Genomic DNA, 24,439 nt, shown 5'->3' with positions numbered 1-24,439 from the left:
TTTGACTCCTCCCACCACCTGCAGAGGCCACCAGGGGGCTCAAGAACTGCTGGTTTTAAGGCAGGAGGTCCCAAACACACTATTATTATTATTATTGTTATCATCAAGAGTTGCTGTTGTGTCGTTATGAAGTGAAAGCTCATCTGTGCGGTATCCCGTTTGCTGAATGTGGGTTCAGCGAGGCTGTCAGTCACAGAGCTGCTCTCAGAGGTTCTGGGAAAACTCTGAAACTGGGAATGAGCGGACTGGAAACCTCTTCACTGTATAGATGTCAGTGATTCTGGTCTCTGTCTCTGTGGGGATTTTGAACCTTCAGGTGGAGTTTTAGTTTTAACCCTGCAGCTTCCTGGATCTTTGGGAGGTCGGTGCTCAGCTTTCATTTCCCTCCTCTCTCATCTTTGTGGCCTTTAATGTTATCCAGCCTGGATTTGTGTTGCCTAGCAACAGAAGTGAGCGAGTTTGCAGCGTTTCCATTTTCACCGGCAGTCGACTGAGAGCCAACGAGTCTTGCAGAGCGTCTGTGTCACCTTGTGTTAAATCTCTCCTGCAGGTGCGACCCAGAGACTTTCAGCTGAGACTAAAACCGCAGTGAAGCATTACTTTTAATCGGGAATAAGACAATTATTCCCCATTAAAACAATTATTAGACAGTTAATCAATACTGATATCAGTCTTTTTTTTCTGTATCAAGACTGAAATAAAATCAGTGTTTGTCATTATTGTGTTTGTTTTGCTTCACATGGCCTTGTTAGAGTTGAACACTGTTTCTGTCTGACCACTTGGTGAATCATAACCTGGGCCACAGAAATGTGATCCTTGTTATGTCTGCAGCTGCAGCCACTCACACGTCTTCAGTTTCACTGACTGCAGATCAGAGGCAGGAATGGGTTAATAAATGACGTCATGTAGGCTGATTGTGCATTCACATCATGGCCTCTGTCCGTCTGTAGCATGTAGTGACGTCACTCTGCATCACGCTGAGAGAGCAGCTGAGGAGGAAATATAGGACAACAGGAGGAGGAAGAGGAGGAGGAGGTCTGCAGCAAAGCCTGAAACCACAGAGAGTGGTTCAGAGACGAGCAGATCTGCATCAGGTACGTCTTCATCCTGCATGTATGTGTTGTGTTTGAGCAGCAGAAAAAGGTCGTGCCACAGCCTGTTAGCTGATTCTAATGGAAGAGTTCAGCATTTTAAAACTGCAATGAGGCAGGGAGAGGATGTTCCAGCAGAAAATCCAAGGAATGACATTTAAACTTTTCCTTTATGAAGGCACAATGACAGGGAAACAGGGGGATTTCAGGCTTTATGGTCACAGTGCAAGCTCAACGAAATGACACAGACCAATGAATGAGGACTTTAATATCAGCAGCAGGACAGCACATACAGAGCACATATAGAGGGTGATGACATGGTGGTATTAATGTGTAATAGTGAGGATAAGATTGTAATCCAGCTCATGTCAGAGCTGCTCTCAGTGTAAAACCTTCAACATGAGGAGTTTCTGCAGATATATCAGATTAACATTGCTGAAGCTGTTCCTGTTTGTGCCTCAGTGTTCATGTTTGAGTTTCCACGTCAGCTGGGAACTCTGAGGTGTTAAAGCTAATCGATGCTTCTGTATCAGCACTGTGTTCTCATCAGTCTTTTTGTCCTTCTTGATCGTGCTGTGTCTGTTTGTCTAGTCTTTTGTGTGTTTTGGAGTGTTTTGTAGAAGCCTGGCATCAGACAGAAATGTGTGCTGGTCCCTTTAAACTATCCCTGAACGGCTGCACTTACATGCAGAATGCATGAGTACTTGCAGTGTGACTGAAGGTTTCAAGTTATCTTTACATCCTTTCAATCGGGAAATGTGATGTGTGTTCTCGTCAGCGCTTCGTCCCTGAAAATATTTACAGTCAGAGTGTTTTAAAATCTCAGCAGAGGAGCAGTTTGACATTCAGGTTTAAGTCATGAAATCAGGTGGATCGTTTCCTCTGAAGGGTTTAAACTTTAAATAAATATAATCTGAATACCAAGCTCCAGGTAAACACAACCGCAGCCTTAAATCTGACAGCCTTTCCCAACCAACCAATCTCTGGAGACCAACAAACCTCTCTAAACGATCATCAAAGGCCACACTGATGAAGAACAAGCACTGCACAGAACCGTAAAACACATTCCAAGATTAATAAATGAAGCTAGCACTGAAGCTCCAAACTAGCAGTTCTTCTAGTTTCCACTAGAGGCTCCAGGAGTGACCCAGGACCAATAGACTTCATTGTTTAAAATAAACATGTTTACAGTCTGAGACGGGATAGAAACTGGTTTGTGCGCTGTACATAATTTCCCACTTCCTGAAACTATTTTACTTCTGTTACATCATAAAGATAAGTAAAAGGAAGTAAAAGACAGGAATGGGAAGAATAAGACATGCAGATGACATAGATTTATAAGCTGGAAAAGAAGGAGACTGCAAAAGTTTATCTGGGGTTCATATCAAATATAACGTCTGTATGGGGGGAAAATGTTTTTATAAGTCATATGTTTAATTTTACTAACAGGCCATCCAAGAAGTCTGAGCTCCAGTTTTGGTCACCAGTGAAATTCTAGGATTTTGATTGGATGTTACTGCACAGGTATTTGTGTCTGTGAGGCTCTGCCCTCTGAAAACAAAACATAGCACCTCATGGGTCAAAATGCTAAAACTGATGGCACAAAGCAAACAGCCGATAGCCCTCTTTTATTCACAGTCTGCTAAAGGTTAGCGCTATTTGTAGGTAACATACCAGCAAACTGAGAGTTAAGGGATTCAGTGGTCCAGGTGATCTCTGTGGTCAATTCTTATTTCAGTCATTTGTCATGAAGAGCGGTCCCAATTTATAACTGTATAGATGACACCAGCCGCCCATGGTAGCTGTTGATTGGTTCTTGTGGCAGTGGTGTCCGCAGAGAGATGCTGTGTTTGCTCCCCTCTCACTGAGGTTATGCGGGTTGGTGGTTAAAAGGCAGCAGAGCTGCAGAGTGAGACATGTGGAGATAGAGTGTGTGTTTGAGGCCTGCACGCTGCCCGCCTCCTCGTGATGCAGTATCTGTCGCAGCTCTCACCGCCTCTCCCTCCTCCCCCTGTGTTTCCCTCCCAGCTCCAGAAGGATGAAAGGGCTGCAGCGGCTCTCTCTACCCGGAGCGTGAGGACCCTTCCTGGGCTCCATCTGCCTCATTCTCTCCCCTCCTCACCCCTCTGGAGCTCTGACCCCCTCATCTCTATAGCTTCCCGTCAATCAGAGGAAACATGGATGCCTTCCGGCTGCCGCCTGTCATCGAGGAGGTCCTCGACCCATCTGGTCAGTCACTGTGTGTGCGTGTGTCTGTGTGAAGGGATAAGCATCAGAGTCTTCATTTTTAGTCCCATTTATTTTACCTTACATTTATTTTATCTTCACCATGTTAATTATGTTCAGCACTTCCTGTTTCACATAAAAACCATAGAGGCTAGAACAAGGTGTAGACATTTCAAATGTGTGTCAGAGGTGCAGACTGAGGTGCACGCTGGAATTCAAATTATTACTTTTGATTTAAGAGAAACACGTTCTCCTTTATATGAAATATTATATTAGAATTATCTTATTTTATGGGATTTTAACTCTTTTGTTGTTTTTATGCTGATGGTACACACATTTAAAGGTGTTTTGCTGCCAGGTGAAGTCAGGTATATTCAGTTGTTTACCTTTTCCCTGCCCCTCACTTTAAATGATTTGCTGTTAATGATGCACCAGATTAAATAAAGGTTAAATCCAGCAGATGTCTCTGCAGCACAGCACACAAAAAATTTGGACATTGAGTAAATTTAGAGGATTTTAAAGTATTTAAAACAAGGATATTTGATAAAAACTGTTAACCTGCTTGAAAACCTCAGACAGTTTCGGTATTTATCTCCCACTAAAATAAAGGGTATGACTTTCAGTGACAAACAAGAAGAAACATGGTTTATTAAGAAGAGCCCTGGTGGTCAAGTAAAGAAGTACATCATGGTTTTATAATCTTTTAAAATAAATATTGTTTTATTTGGAAACTCCTACAAAATAAGAGAAGTGTATTTTCATCTCTCTTTGTTAAAAATCCTCCTCTGCCTCTTCATTGTCTCCTTCCTCTCTGAGCAGATGAGCTCTGTGAGCTGAAGGAGGAGAAGCCCATCATGCTGGCAGATACCCTCACAGCCAAAGAGAGGGAGTCCCTTGAGGAGAAGGAGGAGACAGGGGGTGAAGGAGAGAAGGGGCAGGAGGAGGATGAGAAAGAGGTGAAGGAAGAGAAGTCTGAGGATGAGGAGGAAGGCGGCGATAAAGGTAAAGAAGAGGAGCTGGAGGAGCTGAAGGCTCAGGTGTTGCAGCTACTGCTGGAGCTGGAGGAGACACGGGAGGTGTCTCAGAGACATGAGGAGAGCTTCATGGAGCTACAGGGTGAGGAAACGTCACTTTGCTTCATATTCACGGTTGTTACTCCTTCTGCATCTCCTGTTATGCAGGAGCACAATCAAAACTGCTCCCAACAAACATAGAGGTTTACATCAGCTCTGTAACTTTCCTCTTATCTGTATTTCATTTTATTCAATTTAATAACGGTACAGTACTCTGTTTTTGGTAACCTTTGTCCTTGATGTAAATATGTGAAAACTGTGTATGTTTCTGTTCTGTGTCTTGTGTACTGTTTGTTTGTATATGTGTCTTTCTTGCTGCTGTTACACCCAAATTTCCCCATGTGGGACAATTAAAGGATTATTCTATTCTATTCTATTCTATATCATTTCTCCTTTCAAAGGTCTGTTAGAGGAGGAGCGGCTGGCCAGCGCCCACCAGGCCGAGAGCTTCACCCGGCAGATCCAAAGGCTGCAAGGTGAGCTCCTTCACCTCCCTGACTCTGACAGTATGACACTCTGATTCTCTGACACTCTGACACTGACTCACAGACTCTGACTCTCCGAGAGTCTGACACTCTGAGACTGTGAGTCTGACTCACTGTCTCTGACTCACTGACACTGACTCACTGACTGACTCTCTCTGGCTCTTTGACACTTTGACTCTCTGACACTGACTCTCTGATCTCTAAGACACTGACACTCTGAGACTCTGACTCACTGACTCTCTCTGACTTTCTGACTCGCTGTGACTTTCTGATCTCTCCGACTGTCTCTGACTATGACGCTCCGACTCTTTCTGACTCTGATTTTCTGATGCTCCCCGACTCTCTCTTGCTCTCTGACACTTTGACTCTCTGACTCTCTGACACTCTGACTCAGACTGACTTTCTGAGACACTGACTCTCTGAGACACTGACTCTCTGAGACAGTGACTCTGACTCTCTGACACTGACTCACTGACTCTGACTCACTGACTCTGACTCTCTGACTCTGACTCTAAGACTCTGACTCACTAACTCTGATTCTCTCAGACTCTGACTCTTGGACTCACTGACACTGACTCACTGACTTTGACTCTCTCTCTGATTCTGACTCTCTGAGACTCTGACTCACTGACTCTGACTCTCTAACTCTCTGAGACTCTGAAACTGTGATATTGACTCTCACTCTAATTCTCTCACGCTGTCTGACTCATTCAGCCCAGCTGCGTTCAGTCCAGGAGGAGATGGACAGTCTGGAGGAGGAGAAGGAAAGCGAGCTGGAGGAGGTGCAGCAGGAGCTACGCTCAGCTCAAGAGGAGGTGCTAATGCTGCAGCAGGCAGCCGAGGAGGCAGCAGCAGAGAGAGAGAATGACATTGCCTCCCTTCAGGAAGAGCTATGCCGTCTGAGGGCGGAGCTACAGCGTCTGCACGCCACAACAGCCGAGTACGAACTTGAGGTGACAACACTGAGAGCTGAGCTGAGCATGAAGAGCCACAGCACACTGACACAGGGTAACTGCAACTAAACACAGTAACTATAACTCTAAGTAATATTAACCTGCATTATCTAAGGTTTAGTACTAGTAACTGTAACTAAGTAGGAGAACTGTAACTAACAGATGGGACCTTTATCACCTGAGATGAAGGAAACAAAGTGAACAAACATCTGATGCACCAATAATGCAGAGATGTAATAACGTGTTTGTTTCTTCATTAGAATCAATAAGACAATTATTAGTCAGTTAATCAATACTGATATCAGTCTTTGTCTACTGATACAGGTGAGGTCACTCAGCTGCAGGACGAGTTCAACTCTCTGACAGACCAACATCAGAATCTGACTAGTGACAACAAACAGCTGAACAACAAGGTGGAGGAACTGCAACAACAACAAGACGCGTGAGTGACCTGAGCAGCTTCAGTCAAAACATCCACCTACACCTGACACTCTGACTCTTAAAATGTGCGAAAATTCTTCAAGCTTGGGTTTTCTACCAGAGGCTTTTTTTGTGTGATAGACCCCACCCCCTGTGGATCTTGTGCTCAGAGCTTGTCTGATCATTTCCTAATAATATTTAAATTTACAATAATGAATTACACGGCAATGGGGAATAGATTTCATAACAGCAGATGTCTTTCTGAAAGCACTGTAACTAAGTTCAAGGTCTTGTTAATAATTTTACTTCTTCACTGTGTACGACTCTGCACAATGTGGCTCCTCAGAACAAGAAAGCACCAGATCACAAGAACTTGACTCCCTGGTGTAACTCTTAAACACAAACCTTAAAGATAACTTGTAAGCTGGAGAGGAAATGGCATATCACAAATTTAGAAGTTCATTATTTAGCCTGAAAAAATAGTTTGCTGCTTTATTGTTTTGAAAATGTCCCCCATAAAGCTAGAACGTCTCACTATTCATCATTGTTTGACGAAAATGAGAATAACCCCAGGTTTCTCTAAAGCACTGTAGCCAGGCTGACAAAAGGTTACAATTTATGTTCTTATGGCCTCTGACGGTGGACTTATCTCTGTGCTGGTCCTGCTAGACCACAGTGCAGCATTCGATAGTGTTGACCATAATATTTTATTATAGCGATTAGAACTTGACGTAAGTGTTACAAGTACTGCACTGCAGTGGTTTTAATTATATCTATCTAATGGACTCAAATTTGTTCATGTAAATGGAGAGTCGTCTTTACACACTAAGGTTGATTATGGAGTTCCACAGGGTTCTGTGCTAGGACCAATTCTATTTACATTATACATACTTCCTTTTGGCAGTATCACCAGAAGGTATAGCATACATTTTCACAGCTATGCAGATGACACCCAACTTTATCTATCCATGAAGCCAGATAACACACCAATTAGTTAAACTGCAGCAATGTCCTAAAGACATAAAATCCTGGATAACCACTAATTTAACGCTTTTAAGGACAAGATTATAGAGGACAAGATGGCGCCAGCAGTATGCACGGCGACACGTCCGCTAACCCTGCTAACTTTGCTTTGGCTTTGGCTAGCCTTATCCTTCTCCTTTCTATCCCAAAATGCTCTCGCTCTGCGTGTGTATAATCGCCAGTTACTCCTTGAAATCAAAGCTTCATATGACCTCGCTCTTAAACAATCGGTGGTAGGAAATGCTTATGGGCCGCCTCCACCACTCCTAGAGCCCTGTATCCCGGCCTACCTGTGTCAACACACCTTCACAACGTCCTGGAAAAAGCGTCCGAGGAAACGAGGAAAGCGGGCTGGTACACTCATCAAACTCCGAGCTGTTCTCCGCGCTTCTCGCGGAACTACTGGACCAGCAGAGTGCATCTCGAGATGGATCCTGCCTGTTGTCCCTGGAACTTCCACGTCACTTGATCCCCCGTCCTCAGCTTTTTATTTTCCTAAGCGGCCTCGGACCCGTGGATGCGGTGTGGACCACAGAAATCTTCGCACACTTAACCGAGCTGGAGCGTCCGATGCTAGGATCTACACATTCCAAATGGCCTTGCTAAATGTAAGATCATTAGCAAACAAGACGTTTGTATTAAACGACTTCATAAAGTCACAACAGTTGGACTTTCTATTTCTGACGGAAACATGGCTCCAACCCGGTGAGTCTGTAGCGTTTTCGGAACTGGTCCCTCCCAATTTCTCATTCTTCAGCCTCCCTCGGTCCTCTGGCAGGGGGGGAGGCCTAGCCACTGTGTTCAATCCTCGATTTCATTGCCATCAAATATTACAGCATGACTCATTTTCTAGTTTTGAACTCCAGCTGTTTGAGTTACACCTTAATCCTGCTGCGCCTCTGCTGTGTGCCCTTATATATCGCCCTCCCAAGTTTAATAAGGATTTTATCAAAGAGTTTTCTGATTTTATGGCTGGAATCGCTCTTAAATACGACAGCTTTTTGATCCTTGGCGATTTTAATATTCATGTCTGTTGTGATTCGAAATTTTTGGTCAAGGACTTTTTAAATATTATTGATTCCTTTAACTTGACCCAGTGGGTTTCTGGTCCCACGCACGAAAAAGGTCACACACTGGACTTGGTGCTTTCCCACGGGTTGGAAGTGTGCATCACGGATATATCCGAATTACGCATTTCCGATCATCTTCCTGTGTTGTTCACTCTAACACTGCGCTGCTCGATGGACAAGTCGAACGCCCCACTGCGCAAAAAGCGAGCGCTTAATGTACTAACAGCACCTGCCTTTTCTGCTGCCTTTATGGACTCTGGAATATTGAACTCCAATTGTAAAAATGTTGAGGACCTTTCGGCTATTCTTCATTCTACTTGCACTTATATCTTGGACTCTATTGCACCATTCAGAACTGTGCGCGCTAAGAATTCATCAGAACCGTGGTTGAACGATTACACCCGCTCCCTCAGACGCGACTACAGACGCGCTGAAAGGAGATGGAAAAAGGACAGATTGTATGTTTCCTTACAGATTTTAAGGACTTGTCTCTCTGCTTATCAAGAAGCTGTAAAAACTGCAAAAACACAATTTGTCTCAAACTTAGTATCAGCAAACGGTCATAGGCCTCAGGTACTTTTTAACATTCTTAATCGCTTTTTTAGTTTATGTGATAATCCTGGAGTTACTTCTTCACCAAGTATGTGCGATGATTTTTTAGCATTTTTCAATAACAAGATCTTATCGATTAGGGCCCTTGTTTCGTTGTCTGTTGTCTCAGTTCAAAGCCCTCCACCTGTGTGTTCAGCTGTCTTAGAGCAGTTTGATCCCGTCTCCCTTAAGGGCCTGACCGCGATAGTTAGTGGCCTAAGATCATCACACTGCCCCTCTGATTCTCTTCCCCCGAGTCTGCTCAAAAACACTTTTAATATTGTTGGCCCTTTTATTCTGAAATTGATTAATACGTCCCTTACTACAGGCTGCGTCCCACTATGCTTCAAACAAGCTGTAGTTCAGCCTCTTCTTAAAAAACAAAACCTGGACCCAACTGTTCTGTCTAATTACAGGCCCATCTCAAAGCTTCCTTTTCTATCTAAAGTTTTGGAGAAAGTGGTCTATCTACAGTTGCAGGCACACCTCGATTCTAATATGATCTCAGAAAAATTTCAATCTGGTTTTAAATCATTACATAGCACTGAGACAGCACTTTTAAGGATTTTTAACGATATTCTCTTAACTATGGATTCTGGCAGCCCTGCTGCCCTTTTACTGTTGGACTTGTCAGCAGCTTTCGACACGGTTGACCATGACATCCTGTTATCACGGCTAGAATCGCATGCTGGCCTAAAAGGATCTGCCCTTCAGTGGTTTCGCTCCTACTTGACAGAAAGGTTCTTTTATGTCAATATGGGCCCCCACAACTCCAAATTAGCTCCTCTTAAATACGGCGTTCCTCAAGGCTCTATTTTGGGTCCCGCCCTCTTCGCACTCTATTTGCTGCCATTGGGCTCCATCTTCTCGCGGTACAGCATTTCATTTCATTGCTTTGCGGATGATCTACAGATTTATCTACCTTTAAAATCAGGATCAGATCAACCGCAGCTCTTATTACGCTGCCTTGACGACGTTAAACAGTGGTTATCATTAAATTTTTTACAGCTAAACGAAAACAAAACTGAGGTTGTCATTTTTGGCAATTTCAATCATATCGACAGCACGTTGGGTACCCTCTCCTCGTATTGTAAAACACATGTAAAAAACCTTGGAGTTTACATTGATGGTTCTTTTAAATTGAATAAGCAGGTGAGTGCAGTAGTTCAGTTCTGTTTTTTTCAGCTAAGACAGCTAGCCAGGATAAAGCCATACCTTCCGGCTGACGTCTTCGAGCGTATCATCCACCTTTTTCTTACTTGCAGATTGGACTACTGCAATTCATTGTATTATGGCCTAGATCATGCCACCATCCATCGCCTTCAGATGGTTCAAAATGCTGCTGCTCGCCTGCTAACTGGTACCAAACGGAGAGAGCATATAACCCCAATTTTAGCCTCTTTACACTGGCTCCCTGTCCCCTACAGGATCCAATTTAAACTCTTACTTTTTGTTTTTAAGTCACTCAACGCCCGAGCCCCCCCCCCTACTTGTCAGAGCTCCTCTCTGCCTATGCTCCAGGAAAACCCACGAGATCTAGTTCAAAACTATTGTTGTCCATTCCACGGACTATCTCGTGGTGATAGATCCTTCTCTGTGGCAGGTCCCAGACTTTGGAATAGTCTCCCCTTTAATATTAGATCTGCTCAAACTCTTGAGCAATTTAAATCTTTACTAAAGACACACTTTTACGCTCTGGCTTTTAACACATTATGACCCAAGCATTTTGGATTTATCTGAATTAGTTAGTATTGTTTCAATTCTTCTATTTTATTGTTTCTATTGTTATTATTGTATTACACTGTAGTTTTTAATTTTATTGTTATTGTTAAGCACTTTGTGCAGCATCGGCTGTTGGAAATGTGCTATATAAATAAATCTGACCTTGACCTTGACCTTGACCTTAAATTTAGATAAAACTGAGGTTATTTTACTCTGCCCTGAAAATCTTAGAAATATGGTATATAACCAGATTCTTACTCTGGATGGCATTATCTTGGCCTCCAGTGACACTGTGAATCTTGGAGTCATTTTTGACCAGGATATGTCCTTCAGTGCGCATATTAAATAGATACAGATGTGGACAAAATTGTTGGTACCCTTCAGTCAATAAAAGAAAATCTCACAATGGTCACAGAAATAACCTTAATCTGACAAAAGTAATAATAAATAAAAATTCTATAAATGTCAACCAATGAAAGTCAGACATTGCTTTTCAACCATGCTTCAATAGAATTATTTAAAAAATAAATGCATGAAACAAACTACCAAAAGGCAACATTGCAGACATAGAGGGCAGCTACAAGTACCTGGGGATCCCACGGGCAAATGGGAACAATGAAGAGGCCGCTAGAAAAGCTGCAACCACCAAGTACCTGCAGAGGGCCAGGCAAGTCCTGAGGAGTCAGCTGAACGGTAAGAACAAGATCCGGGCTATCAGCACCTACACCCTGTCCATTATCAGGTACCCTGCTGGGGTAATAGGCTGGCCAAAGGAGGCGATAGAAGCCACTGACATCAGAACAAGGAAGCTCCTGACCATGCATGGAGGGTTTCACACCAAGTCCAGCACCCTGAGCCTGTACGCTAAGTGGAAGGAAGGAGGCTGGGGACTGGTGAGTGTCAGCACCACAGTCCAGGATGAGACAACAAACATCCTCGAATACATCAGTAAGATGGCCCCAACTGACCGAGTGCTCAGTGAAAACCTCAGGCAGCAGAAACCCAAGAATGAGGAGGAAGAGGAGGAACCATCATGGAAGGACAGGCCCCTGCACGGTATGTACCACCGGCAGATAGAGGAGGTGGCTGATATCCAGAAATCCTACCAGTGGCTGGACAAAGCTGGACTGAAAGACAGCACAGAGGCACTAATCATAGCAGCACAGGATCAAGATCTGAGCACAAGATCCATAGAGGCTGGGGTCTATCACACCAGGCAAGACCCCAGGTTCAGGCTGTGTAAAGATGCCACTGAGACAATCCAGCACATAACAGCAAGGTGTAAAATGCTAGCAGGCAGGGCATACATGGAACGCCATAACCAAGTGGCCGGCATAGTGTACAGAAACATCTGTGCCAAATACGGCCTGGAAGTCCCGAGGTCAAAATGGGAGACGCCCCCTAGGGTGGTGGAGAATGACCGAGCTAAGATCGTGAGGAACTTCCAGATACAGACTGACAAAATGGTGGTGGCTAACCAACCGGACATAGTGGTGGTAGACAAACAGAAGGAGACGTAGTGATAGACGTAGCGGTTCCGAATGGCAGCAACATCAGGAAGGAACACGAGAAGCTCGAGAAATACCAAGGGCTCAGAGAAGAGTTTGAGAAAATGTGGAGGGTGAAGGTAACGGTGGTCCCCGTGGTAATCGGAGCACTAGGTGCGGTGACTGCCTAACTAGGTGTGTAGCTCCAGCAGATCCCAGGAACAACATCAGAGATCTCTGTCCAGAAGAGCGCAGTCCTAGGAAGAGCTAAGATACTGCGCAGGACCCTCAAACGCCCAGGCCTCTGGTAGAGGACCTGAGCTTGAAGGATAAACCGCTTGCAGGGACGAGCGGGTATTTTTTTTTTTTAGGGTGTTATTATATATCTCACTTTGTCTCCTGAAGCTACTGTTCCAACAGATCTTCTGTCTAATGGCAAACAGGTGTGATGACGTGTATCTGGCAGTCAGAGCGGAGGGCAGTACTGAATATGAAAAGGACAACCAGGTGAAGGCAGACTCTTATATCACGGTGTTCCAGTCCAGACCTGAGCAGAAGGACTCATCTGATATACAGGAGGAGATCAGCATCCTGAAGGTCAAACTGAGACAAGCTGAGGAGACAGCGCAGAAGGTCCAGAGAGAGGTGAGAGGTGACTGCTGTTTATGAGCTAAAACATCTGGATGTTTACTACAGACGGACATCATATTTGGTCAGTTTAATCCAAAGACTGTTGATATCTTGAATTGCAAAGCTTTTGATTTTACCTTTAACAGTCATCTGTAGCAGCATGGCAAATTTCAGCATTTCAACATTAAAAAACAGGCAGTTGTAACTCGAATAGAATAGAATAGAAACATGCTTTACTGTCATGGTACATGTTTAATGAAATTGTGGGAAATTGTTCCCAGTATGTCTGTGAAGGTTCTCAGTCATCCAGGTCATCGTAGTCAAAGGAGCTTGGAAAGAAAAGCGTCTGGACTTCTTTAAGTTGCTTGAAGACGTTTCACCTCTCATCCGAGAAACTTCTTCAGTTCTAAGGTCAAATGGTGGAGAGTCCCAGATATAAACCTAGTGGGAGTATCCCCCCACAGAGGGACAAAAGGACCCCCTGATGATCCTCTAATCGCCTGAGCCAAGGTGTGAAACTGGGTGTGGGTCCCAATCAGCCAGAGTTTCGGGTGTGTTCATTGTGAAACCTGGCCCCACCTTATCATGCGACTTCCTGAGGTCAGATGGCCCAGGATGTGAGTGGGCGTTAAGGCGTCTGGGAAGGGATCTCAAAACTGGATTATAGATGGCAGAGAGTTGGTGTCGTAAACCCCCGCCTCTGTTCAAAGATGGTCGCTCACAGTGGACATAGATGGCTTCTTTCACTCCTCTTTCAAACCATCTGTCCATCTGTCCTCTGTCCAAAATGTGAACATTGGCATCCTCGAAAGAGTGTCCTCATGCTGTACAGTGCAGCGAGGAATGCTCAGACCTCTACATTGGAGAGACCAAACAGCCACTTCACAAGCGCATGGCACAACACAGAAGAGCCACCTCCACAGGACAAGACTCAGCAGTCCATCTGCATCTTAAGGATAAAGGACACTCTTTCGAGGATGCCAATGAGAGGTGAAACGTCTTCAAGCAACTTAAAGAAGTCCAGACGCTTTTCTTTGCAAGATCCTTTGACTGTTCCCAGTATGGAATCAGCATCTTCCAATAGTCTTCAGGTTTACAGACCAAAGAGGTCCTGACCTGCCCATAGTATCTTTGTCTCTTATATAAATATCTGTTATTGATTTGTTGTTGTGTTTCTTCTGTCCTTCCTTCAGTGTGAAGGTTTGAAAGGTGAGCTGGCCGAGCTTCAGCAGCTGTATGACTGCAGCCAGCGGGAGCGAGCGGCACTTGAACAGGAGCTGCAGCGCTGCAAGGCTGAGCTGCAAAAACTGGTGGGCAGGAAGTCACAGGTGAGAGGTCACAGGTAAAAGCCTCAGGTGCTTAGTGAAGTTGGGTATGTTACAATGTTAAAATGTTTCAGTACTGATAGATTATTTGGTCTCAAGTAACCATGCCTGACAGAGATTAGGGTTAAAACTCCCTCCCTCTGGAAAGGAAAGGGTGAGGTTTAGATTAACATAGCAGAACATTTTCAGGTAAGTGTTTAGAGAAAAAAAATCTGGTCCGTGCTCTGTCACATGACGCCTCTCTGTCTGTACTGTGTGCATGTTGGCCGGTAACAGCTAAGCCCAAACGCTCTCTGGATCATTTTGCTTTCAGCTCTGCTCGTGGCCGGTTTCTGACAGTTTTTCTGTGAGCTTCTAAATGTCTGTCGCTTCAGGGCACGTTGTCTTTTGTCTGGTCTTTCGCCTATATCGCACAGCCCTTGAAAATGAATTTCATACAAAAACAAAGAACACGGACATTTACAGCTCATCTGATATGGAACATCTCCTGCAAGACAGACCAGTCCAAACAGTTTGGGACTCTTTACTTTAACATCAGTAAATCAATTCTTCCCGGAGACTCCAAAACTTGAACAAATAAATTCCCCAGTTAGGTGACTCAGTATTGATCAACTGTCAATTTTTCACACCTTATGACTCAAATTGACTTGAGGGTTCACTAGGTAGGATGTGAAATTCAACTGATTTTCATTTTTCATAATGTCAAATGGATTAAAGAGATTGGAAACTTTAACAATCAGATGACCCCCCACCCCCACCCCCCACCCCAAGGAGCAGCATTTGGTGTCAGTGAGGAGCAAAACTCCCGTCTAACAGGAAAAAACCTCCAGCCTAACCAGGATCAGGGAGGGGCAACCCATCTAGTCTGATATAGTTCCACATAAGAGGGGCCTTAAAGATGAAGGCTCTGCCTCCCATTCTACTTTTAAATACTCTAGGAACCACAAGTAAGCCTGCAGTGTGAGAACAAAGTGCTCTAATGTGGTGATATGGTACTATGAGGTTATTAAAATGACATGGGGCCTGATTATTTAAGAGCTTAAATGTGAAGAGCAGGATTTTAAATTCTGGATTCTTAACAGGGAGCAAATGAAGAGAGGCCACCTGTCAGTACTGTTGCTGCAGCATTTGGGTTCAACTGAAAGATTTTCAGGAAGTTCTTAGGGCATACAAATAACAAATTGCAGCAGTTCAACCTAGAAGTAATAAATACAATAACTAGCTTTTAGCGTCACTCTGAGACAGGATATTTCTAATTTTAGAGATATTGCAGAAATGGAAGACAGCAGTCCCACATATCTATTTAATATGCGCATTGAAGGACATATCCTGGTCAAAAATGACTCCAAGATTTCTCACAGTGTTACTGGAGGTCAAGTTTATGCCAGCCAGAGTAAGAATCTGGTTATATGCCATATTTCTAAGGTTTTCAGGGCAGAGTACACTAACCTCAGTTTTATCTAAATCTACAACCATTAAATTAGTGGTTATCCAGCCTTTAAATTTTTAAGACATTAATGTAGTTTTACTAATTGTTCTTTCTTATCTAGTTTCATGGACAGTTAAACTGGTATGGATTTTTGCATAGCTGTGAAAATCATAATCCTTTGTCCAAGTCAGCACTCAAGACCTGCTGTTTGACTTCACCCTTATCTGGATCTCCAGCCATGCTTTCAACACTCCTACTTGTAATTTGAAATGTAAACTGTAAAATTAAAAACTAAAACTACACAGAGTTTGGTTTTCTAAGACTTGCTGAGGAACTTTCCTGACTCGAGCATTTGCATTCACTAGTGCTGACATGAGGTTTGACTCAGAACTTGTTGTGGCACTTGCCTTTCTTTTCTTTGGACTTTGTAAACAGTGACCTGGTCCCCAATCCACTCCTCTTCATCAGATAATTCATTCAATTTCTTATCCACCATGCAGCACTGCAGGGGTGTCATTATTTTGATAGTAGCAGCCTTTAACATTGACATTAGTTCCTCCTTCCCTTGGCAAAAATTAAATGGGATTTTTTCACAGGCCTCCAGAAAATATCACTTTGTGAAATATAAACATTTTAGGATGAATTTAGGATATTTTCACCGAGTGAGATATAAACTCACTTGTGAGAATACTAACGCTAGGCTAACAAACTTGTTAGGAAACACATCAACTTTTAAGATGGCTCTCTACAGCCAAAGCTGACCTGGTAGTTCTTACCCAAAAGCTCCTGCAGGGCTGCTGATGCTTCAGATTTGATCTCCAAAAGTCTTGAAATGACAAGATGCTGATGTTTTAATGTTAAAGACTTCAAACAAAGCAAAACAAAAAAAACCTCACCATCTTGTCTTTAATTTTTCAGTTTCCTCACTTCATTTCCATTTTTTTGTCTGATTGCCGTCTCTTCTGTTTCACATGAAATTTACACAAGAAACTGAAAAATTCTCTGAAAATTTGATGAGTTTTCATGATCGACCTGCCTGCCTATCAGTCATTTCACATCAGATCACTCGTTTTCGTTTGCTCCCTGCTTGCCGTTCGCCCTCACGTCCTCTGACTTTATTATTCTGATTTTTTTATTTTCTCCTCTCTCCATACTCCCCACACTCCTACCTTCTGTCTTCTTCCCAGAACTGCACTCGCCAGTCTGAGCCCCCTGTTCTCTCCATCCCCTTCATAGGAATGATTGTAATAGTGGCCTTGATTTGGTGCTGGTGGGAGGAGCTGGCGTCTTAGATGGGACCAGGTATGGCCATGACCTTCTTCCTCTACCAGGCGCTTTCAAGGAAAACTGCCTCTGCATTTGTTTCCACAAATGAAGAAACAATTGCTTCAGATGAACCCCTCTGTCATTTAAAGAGTTTAAAAGTGGAAACCTCTGCCACCATGACTTCCCAATCTCTGTTCAAATCCAGGTTTTACTTGTTTGTTTGAACTGTAGTAGTACATCAGCCGTGCCGGGTGTTCCATCCTCCATCAGCCATGATTTTACATGCTCATGTCCCGACTGATTTAATGCTGGGCTCAGTTTGTTTTGTCAGGTTGCTTGAGTTTCTGTGAAGCAAATCAAATATGAAGGAAGGTTGGTGGTTCAATCCGCGTCTGCTTTCTATATGCCAAATATCTTTGGGCAACATACTAACCCCAAGTTGCTCTCAGATGCCTCCATCATCTGTGTTAATGTTAGATAGAAAACACTTGCATAGAAAGAAGCGCTTGTGCGAATGGGTGTGAATGTGTGAATGAGCCAAGTTGTGCAAAGTTAGCTCATAGTAGAAAAGCACTATATAAGAACCGGTCCATTTACCATCTGTCCATCAAAGAGCCCATAATAATGTAATCTTTACACTTTAATTCTTAGATTAATGTCAGAATTCCGAGAAAAAAAGTCAGAATTCTTACTTTTTTCTCGGAATTCTGGAAAACAAGAAAGAAAAAGATGTTCCCACTCTTTTTTTCCCCCAGTGGCCCTAATCCTCTTCCATACTTTTATCTTTTATATCTTTTTAAAGAAAATCTATTTCTTTATTTATCTTTTTTGTATTTTCTTTATCACCGAGGGCACCACTGTAATTTTTGTTATGTTCTAGCAACATAATGCCAGTAAAGAAAATCTTGAATCAGAAGAGTCTTTGCTTGTGACACAGCACGGACTTTTTCTGTAAGATTAAATATTTTCAGTTTATGTATGATTGCATCTTAGCATTGACTCTGTTTGTAATTGTGAGGCACAAAAAACATCCTTCACCTTTCGCCTAAACACAGCCATACAGAGGTAGTTAGAAAAATACTGAATGACCTGCCACTCACTCTTCATTTGTGACCAGTACGAATGGATTCGCAGAACATCTAAAAGTTCCCAAACATCTTAAAGGCTCCACACTAAAACTTCGCTTATGGTCATATTCAGTATTTTTTGTTGTCAATTTGTGTGGGTTCTTTGCATATGTGTTTAGAATATGCAGAGGTTGAAGAGGCTCTGCTTCAGGGGCCACCTGATTTCTTCACCCCTCTGGACCAGATCCTACAAGCACATTCAAAATGTGTTGGGAGGTCAGAATGTAGTGCTCTTTTATAAAAAGTATTGTCCCCTTTTTTATAGACATTTCCATTATTTGGTGCATCCAAATGGAAAAGAACTGCAAAGTCAAAATAAAGTTTCAAACTCCATTTAAAGTTTCCAAAATATCCAGCATGTGGCTAAAACCTAATGTGCTTATAAATTAATTTTATTCTAACCTGTCTTGTCGTCTCCCGGCAGCACGACTGTGAAGGCTGGAACCTGGCAGTGGTGGCAGTCGCCGTGGCAGCCATTGCTGTTCTGGTTGTCCCTAGTTTCACCAGGGCTTGAGGAGTACACAGGAAGCGACCTCACGGTGAACTGTAGGATTGTGGGATTGCCGTCATCCATCCAGTGCTGCCCTCATACATGTGACCATCCTGATGTCTGCTTGTTGCATCTCCACGACTCTTTGACCAAACGCCACAGACGTCAGTGAGTGCTGGAGGGGAAAGCAATAGGAATTCCCGACATCGTCTACTATGATTCTTTACTCTTCCTGCAGGTCAGCTCTGCGCAGATGGTCAAGCGGTTGATTTATTGAGTACTCACCATCACAGTTCAAGAGTTGAACAGAATATCTCATTTTGTTGTATCTTCCAGAAGTACCAGAAGTAGCTTGTCATGAGGTTCGTGAAGACAATGGACTAAGTTTCACTTTCGTGTTAGTGGATGCTACATATAAAAAAAAAAATGTCTCTACATTCAGTGTTAAAATGGAAAATATAAACTCATGGGGTGAAATGATCTAATTAACTTACTGATAAAACATGCTTACTTACTTGAATAGTTTTGGTGATTATTCATTAAAATGAGATTTGATCAAACAGCAGTCCAAAACAAAAGGCTCATTAATTTAAAGGCAACACTCTGAAAAAGTAGCACATTTTTACTTTAAAAATGACTTGAGTTATTATATTTTCCTTCAGCTTTAAAATTATTTGCCTTATTTCTGTCCTGGTGAGTTTAAGGAGTACTTTGCACTTACTGATAAAGGAGAAAACAGTAGCAGATAAAACTTGATTGTTTAGCGCTTCAAATACTGCCTTCCTTCCTTCTTAATGTTATACATCATCTGATCATGTATTTGTCAGAAACTTAACGCTGATTAACTTTAATCAGCGTTAAGTTTCAGCAGGTCTGGTTTGTAGCATGAAACACTGGGATTAGCTTTATTTTACCTTCCTCACTTCTTATAAATCCGTTTACATGTCTGGATTTCTGTTTTTCAAATGTGTAGTATGACTATCTATAAAAGTAAAATAGCACTTTAAAATATATATATATTTCCTAAAGCTCATTTCTAAAGAGAGATAATTTCTGTGGACTGATTACACTGTGTTTAAATTCAGATTGTGCCAGAGTTGTTTTTATTTTGCACAGTTAGGTGTAGCAGATGGTTTTCATTGATTTATTTATTGATTTATTTTTGAACAGACACTTTCCTCCTTCTCTGAAATAATGCTAAGGGGATTTTTTTGTTGTTCATTTTTAGCATGTTGTAGAAAATGTGATTAAAATCAAAACACACCAAATGCTAGTGTTACTTAACATGCAAATTTTAGATTGTGTATGCAGATGACACTTTTCTTTATTTTTACGAAGAGCAGAGTTTGATCAAAACGTAATGAACTGAAAACTATAATGATTAAACAGAAAATTACTTTTTTACTAAAAAAGTCCAAATTTTATGCATGCAGATGATACATTATTTTACATCTAACAGTTGAGCACAATGCAGCAAAATGAATTTCATGAAAATTTGATTAATTGAAAAATGATAGAAGTTAAGCTCATATACAGTCCTAATCAAATAAGGGCACTGGGCAATATCTATTTACAAATAATAATGGAGGAGGACCAGAAATGATGTCATGTAGTGGAACACCTTTCACTGAATTCAAAATGACAGTGATAAGGACACAAAGTTTTATTTAGATTCCAACATTGAATATTGTTTTGTTTATTTTTTTTTTCTTCTGTAGAAATTAAAAACTGGGATGGATCTTGTCTGAAAGGGGCGGCAAAAATTCAGCATTTAATGTAAAACCCCAAAGAGAAGTCTGCATCTGCATTTTGGTTGATCAAACTTTTCAGATGCCTCAGATCATCCTTCTGAATAAACACGTCTTTTTCTGTAAGCTTTTGAATTTTTTTTACTGTGGGAGATACCCAAATACATCTCTTTTTTGCTTTTGCACACATTTCAAACTTTATGGTTCCTAAGTTATGTTTACATTTAAATAGAGACCAAATAATCCTAGAAAATAAGAATAAGCTGTTCAGATGACTGTGATCCCTTTCAGGGTGGAACAAGGTACTTCTGTCAAACTTGTTTCAGTAAGATAACAACTAGCTCAGACATTCCAGTTTCTTTACAACATATGGCACTGCAAATGAAGATTGAACTGTGACAAGTGTACTTGACTGAAGATATTAAAAGCATTAATTTGATAAAGCAGGGCTTTAACAAACTATGGGAATTTAAAATTAATAAAGGCTTATTAATTAATTTAAGATTATTTAAATTAATTAATAATTAAATCCGAAGTTTGATCAGGCTATTATACTGTATTGTTTAAAACAACTAGTAGCATGTGCTGTTAGGAGCTCCTATAAACATTTTGCATGACAAACACGTGTAGCCTACTTTAAAGACACTTGCTGAAGGAAAAACATATTTTACACATTTAACTGATGTTGTGAAGTTTTCTTAGTAATATGTGTAGGTCAGCTCCCAGCAGAAAAAAAAACAATAATATATATGAAAGGTTAGTCAAGATAAAGACTTAATTGCCACACAACTTTCACGGGGTAACTTTTTTAAATGTACTTATTTACTCAAATTAAAGGTATGAAAGCCCATTACTGCCAGAAAAGGGAAACCAGTTAGGAACAAAAAATTATTATCTCATTAATGTCACTAGCTAAGTCAACATTAATGAGATAATTAGACAGATGTTGAGTTGCACATTATTTAATCATTTTGATCAGTGAGTTTCAACTAATTTTATCTGATATTTTAGAACATAAAATACTAATAGTTATAACCTATATTTGACCTGCTAGTGTTTTTGGTATTTCCTGGGCTTGAATCTGGTTTTGTGTTGTATTGGGGCTCTCACTGTTTTTAGTGTTGCCTTTGCTGGTCTTGTGTTAAAAATGTGTCTGAAAATATGTAATTTATTCGAGACTTCCACGACCTTAACTGGCACTGAATCAATTCCTCCAGAATGTTTTTAAATCTGTGTTTTACTGTGAATACAAACTCGATACTATTTTTTTATTATTATGTCAGTAAAATTACAAAAATCTTCCTAAAAGCTGCATGCCGGTGTTCCTCTGTACCGTCTTGGTATCTTTGCTTTGATCAGGTGCTTTGTTCTGATTTTTCTTCCGCTTGGTTTCTTCTTTGTTCTGTTTTAAAGTGCATAATTTTCCTACAGCTTCTGTGATAATAAGTATGTGATAGTTTGTCAGATGTTTGCAAATCTAGCATTAAGAAGAGTCTGGGGGTGGACTGATTATTGGTTTCCTGATACATTAATATACAGCAGCACAACTCAGACTGTTTGTCCATTATGCAGAAATCACATCTGAATTTATAGAACAATTTAAAAAACTTTCTTTCATCTATTGTGTGAATATGGATTTACTTTGAAAACTTCTCAAACATCTGAGCTTCCTGTTAGGCCACCAAATCTCCTCTGATGGTTCTCGTATGTCTGTGTTGGAGTTATCTTGACAAAAGTCACAATAATATAATCAAAATACAAAATATGTCAGTTTATCTGCTGTTGTTTCTGCCACAGTAACTTGCACTTGATATCAATTTCTGGAGGTCTGTGATAGTTTTTATGTACTTCTGAAAACAGAACTAGTACTTATCTGATCCTTTTGTTGTTCTCTTTTCACAAAATTAAAATGTAAAAGTGAAAAGGCATATTTTGTTTTATCAGTGATATCCTGAATCCGTCCATCCTTAGCACAGTCCTGACAAACGTTAGCTCCCAGTAGGTATCTCCATCCTGCATGTTAGGTTTAGAGGAATAGTGACTTTGCATGAAATTAGAAGAGTAGATGTAGCCGCTGTAGCAGCTTCAGCCAAGCTGTAGCATGAGCGCTAAAATCCAATTCTTCCATTAGCTGATGCAGACTGTGTTATTAGCCAATTGTTTTTATGGTGGATTTTAGTTTCATCTGGGTTTAACCAAGCTGAGCATGAACACTGGAACCATGGGAGCACCTTAACATCTACATGATGGTTTACATTAAGTTTATGTGGCACACAGCTAAAGACATTGTCACTGAACTAGTTTAACTTATAGAACTACAAACAGTTTAACGCAACATGTTTTCCTGCTGGTTTCTAACTGGTGTTGTGTCGCGCAGCTGTGTCTAATGGAAATAGCAGTTTATTATTATAGTTATCTATCAGTAGCAGCTAGTTCAGCCTAATTTAGCACAAGTCCGTGTAGCTGCTGAAATACTGGCATGTTTTATTAGCTAAGTGATATTTTTGTTGTTATTAGCCACTGCAGGCATTACACTAGGTTCTTCTAGTACTGACAGGCATTGTTGTAGTTTTTTGTAACTGGTGTTTATAAAATTAGCTTAGCCTAGCTTAACATATGTTAGCCAGCATAACTAAAGATAGTATGCTAAATGTTTTTCCATATTTTGGGATTTATTTGGTAGTTAGCAATAGATTTATTCAACATCATGCTAGTTGGTATAAAAATGAATGTTATGGTTTGTTGTTTTGTTTAGTTTTATTTTGTTTTGGGGGTGGGACAAGTGTTCATATGTTTAAACGTGATTAGCCAAGCTCAGCGTTGATTAGGATGTTAAACACATAGGGGGAAACTGCCAATGAGCTTTAAAAAAGAAAATACAGAAGACACTGATAGCTGTCAGTTTGCCCCTGAGTTCCAGCCTTTTTGCAAAGCTAGGTTCATCCTGGATGTATACTTAGACCACGGTGAAAAGATTTAAAAATGTCTGACTGTTTAAACTCCTCAGATTTCACTGCTGATTGTGCGTCAGGTGTTACTGTCAAGTATCAGGTGTGCTGTATGAACTCTGCTTCTACTTTGGCGTCCTGAATCTGAGCCGCAAAAAAGTGGAACATCACTGTCATCTGGCTGCTGTTTCTCTTCTTTGTTTTTGATCTCTGTTCTTGATGTTTTTGCACCATGATAACATCTGTCTGGGACTGTATTTTATGTTTGTTAAATGATCTAATACAAATAAACATAGTTTTCCTTGTCTTTCATGTGTTCAGCATTATGGTATATTTTCAGAATTACTGGTAAAAACAACCTTGAGACATTACATGTACCTGTTTCAACCATGCAATTATCTATTCAACCAATCACATGGCAGCAACTTATTGCTTTTAGGTATGTAGACATCGTGACAATGACCTGCTGAAGTGCTTGGTTGTTGGTGCTAGAGAGGCTGGTCTAAACTTGAAGCAACTGGGCTCCAGCAGCAGAAGACCTCACATGTACCACTTTTGTTCACTAATAACAGTAGGCTACAGAGAGGCTACAGTTTACACAGACTCACAAAAACTGGACAACAGAAGACAAAAAAACGTTTCCTGGTCTGATGATGATTCCTGCTAGTACAATCAGATGGTAAGTTTAGAGTTTGGTGAAAACAGCCATTATGAAGTCATTTATCAATCCTGCCTTATACCAGTATTTCAGGCTGCTGGTGGTGTGATGGTGTGAAGGATATTTTATTGACCCGCTTTTGTCACCTGAGCAACACAGTTTACAGTTTAAATACAGCATCGTAGCTGAGTATTGTTGCTGACCATGTCCATCCCTTTATGGCCATAGTATACCATGTTCTAATGCTCTATCTACTCTGTCATCTGATGCTGTGTCAGTTTCTGCTGTGAAACCTTGTGTCACCATCATAGTTGTGGCAGCTGTGTGGTGGATCAAACCAAATCAAACCAAACCAAAAGGTCCCATTAGAGCCAGAAAAGACCACAAAACCAGGAATGATTTAGGGCGGGGCTACCTAGTGGTCAAAAAGTTGCTTCATGGTGACATCATAATGGCTACTTCCATCGTCTTTATTCAGTTCATGGTGAAGGGGAAAAAAAGAGTAGGAATCAGGAGTGAAGTCATGACCGTAATAAGTGGTGATAACTCTGGTAAACTGTCTGCCCTGAGAGGATGATGAGTGTATCACGGCGGCACTCGCTGTTAAATTTAGTTTGGCTCCATATTTACACTTTAGATGTGAGCTGCTGTTTTCCTCTCGTGATATCTGAGCTGGA

General features: G+C 41.4%; 1 protein-coding gene across 3 annotated transcripts; it reads left to right on the top strand.

Annotated features, from left to right (window-relative positions):
• Nucleotides 1-57: 57 nt before the first annotated feature.
• On the top strand, nt 58-23,411 carry LOC146689241 (uncharacterized). Of its 3 annotated transcripts, XM_085437670.1 has the most exons (11): nt 58-550; nt 951-1,094; nt 3,120-3,320; nt 4,137-4,433; nt 4,792-4,866; nt 5,590-5,883; nt 6,153-6,270; nt 12,585-12,786; nt 13,965-14,099; nt 16,713-16,827; nt 18,343-18,405. In XM_085437670.1, the coding sequence occupies exons 3-10, from the start codon at nt 3,269-3,271 to the stop codon at nt 16,815-16,817; spliced, it is 1,278 nt and encodes a 425-aa protein (XP_085293796.1). In that variant the 5' UTR covers nt 58-550; nt 951-1,094; nt 3,120-3,268; the 3' UTR covers nt 16,818-16,827; nt 18,343-18,405. The 3 variants fall into 3 exon arrangements, with proteins under 3 accessions (XP_085293796.1, XP_085293798.1, XP_085293797.1); XM_085437672.1 differs by lacking the exon at nt 16,713-16,827 and having other exon boundaries at nt 227-550; nt 18,343-23,411; XM_085437671.1 differs by lacking the exon at nt 58-550 and having other exon boundaries at nt 920-1,094.
• Nucleotides 23,412-24,439: the final 1,028 nt, after the last annotated feature.

This window comes from Copadichromis virginalis, linkage group LG17, assembly GCF_057382275.1.
Source record: "Copadichromis virginalis isolate Kocher_CV1m ecotype Utaka linkage group LG17, C_Virginalis_male_GT1.1, whole genome shotgun sequence".
NCBI lineage: Eukaryota > Metazoa > Chordata > Actinopteri > Cichliformes > Cichlidae > Copadichromis > Copadichromis virginalis.
The sequence above is the reverse complement of the archived record's forward strand: the minus strand, read 5'-3'. Positions and strand labels throughout refer to the sequence as shown.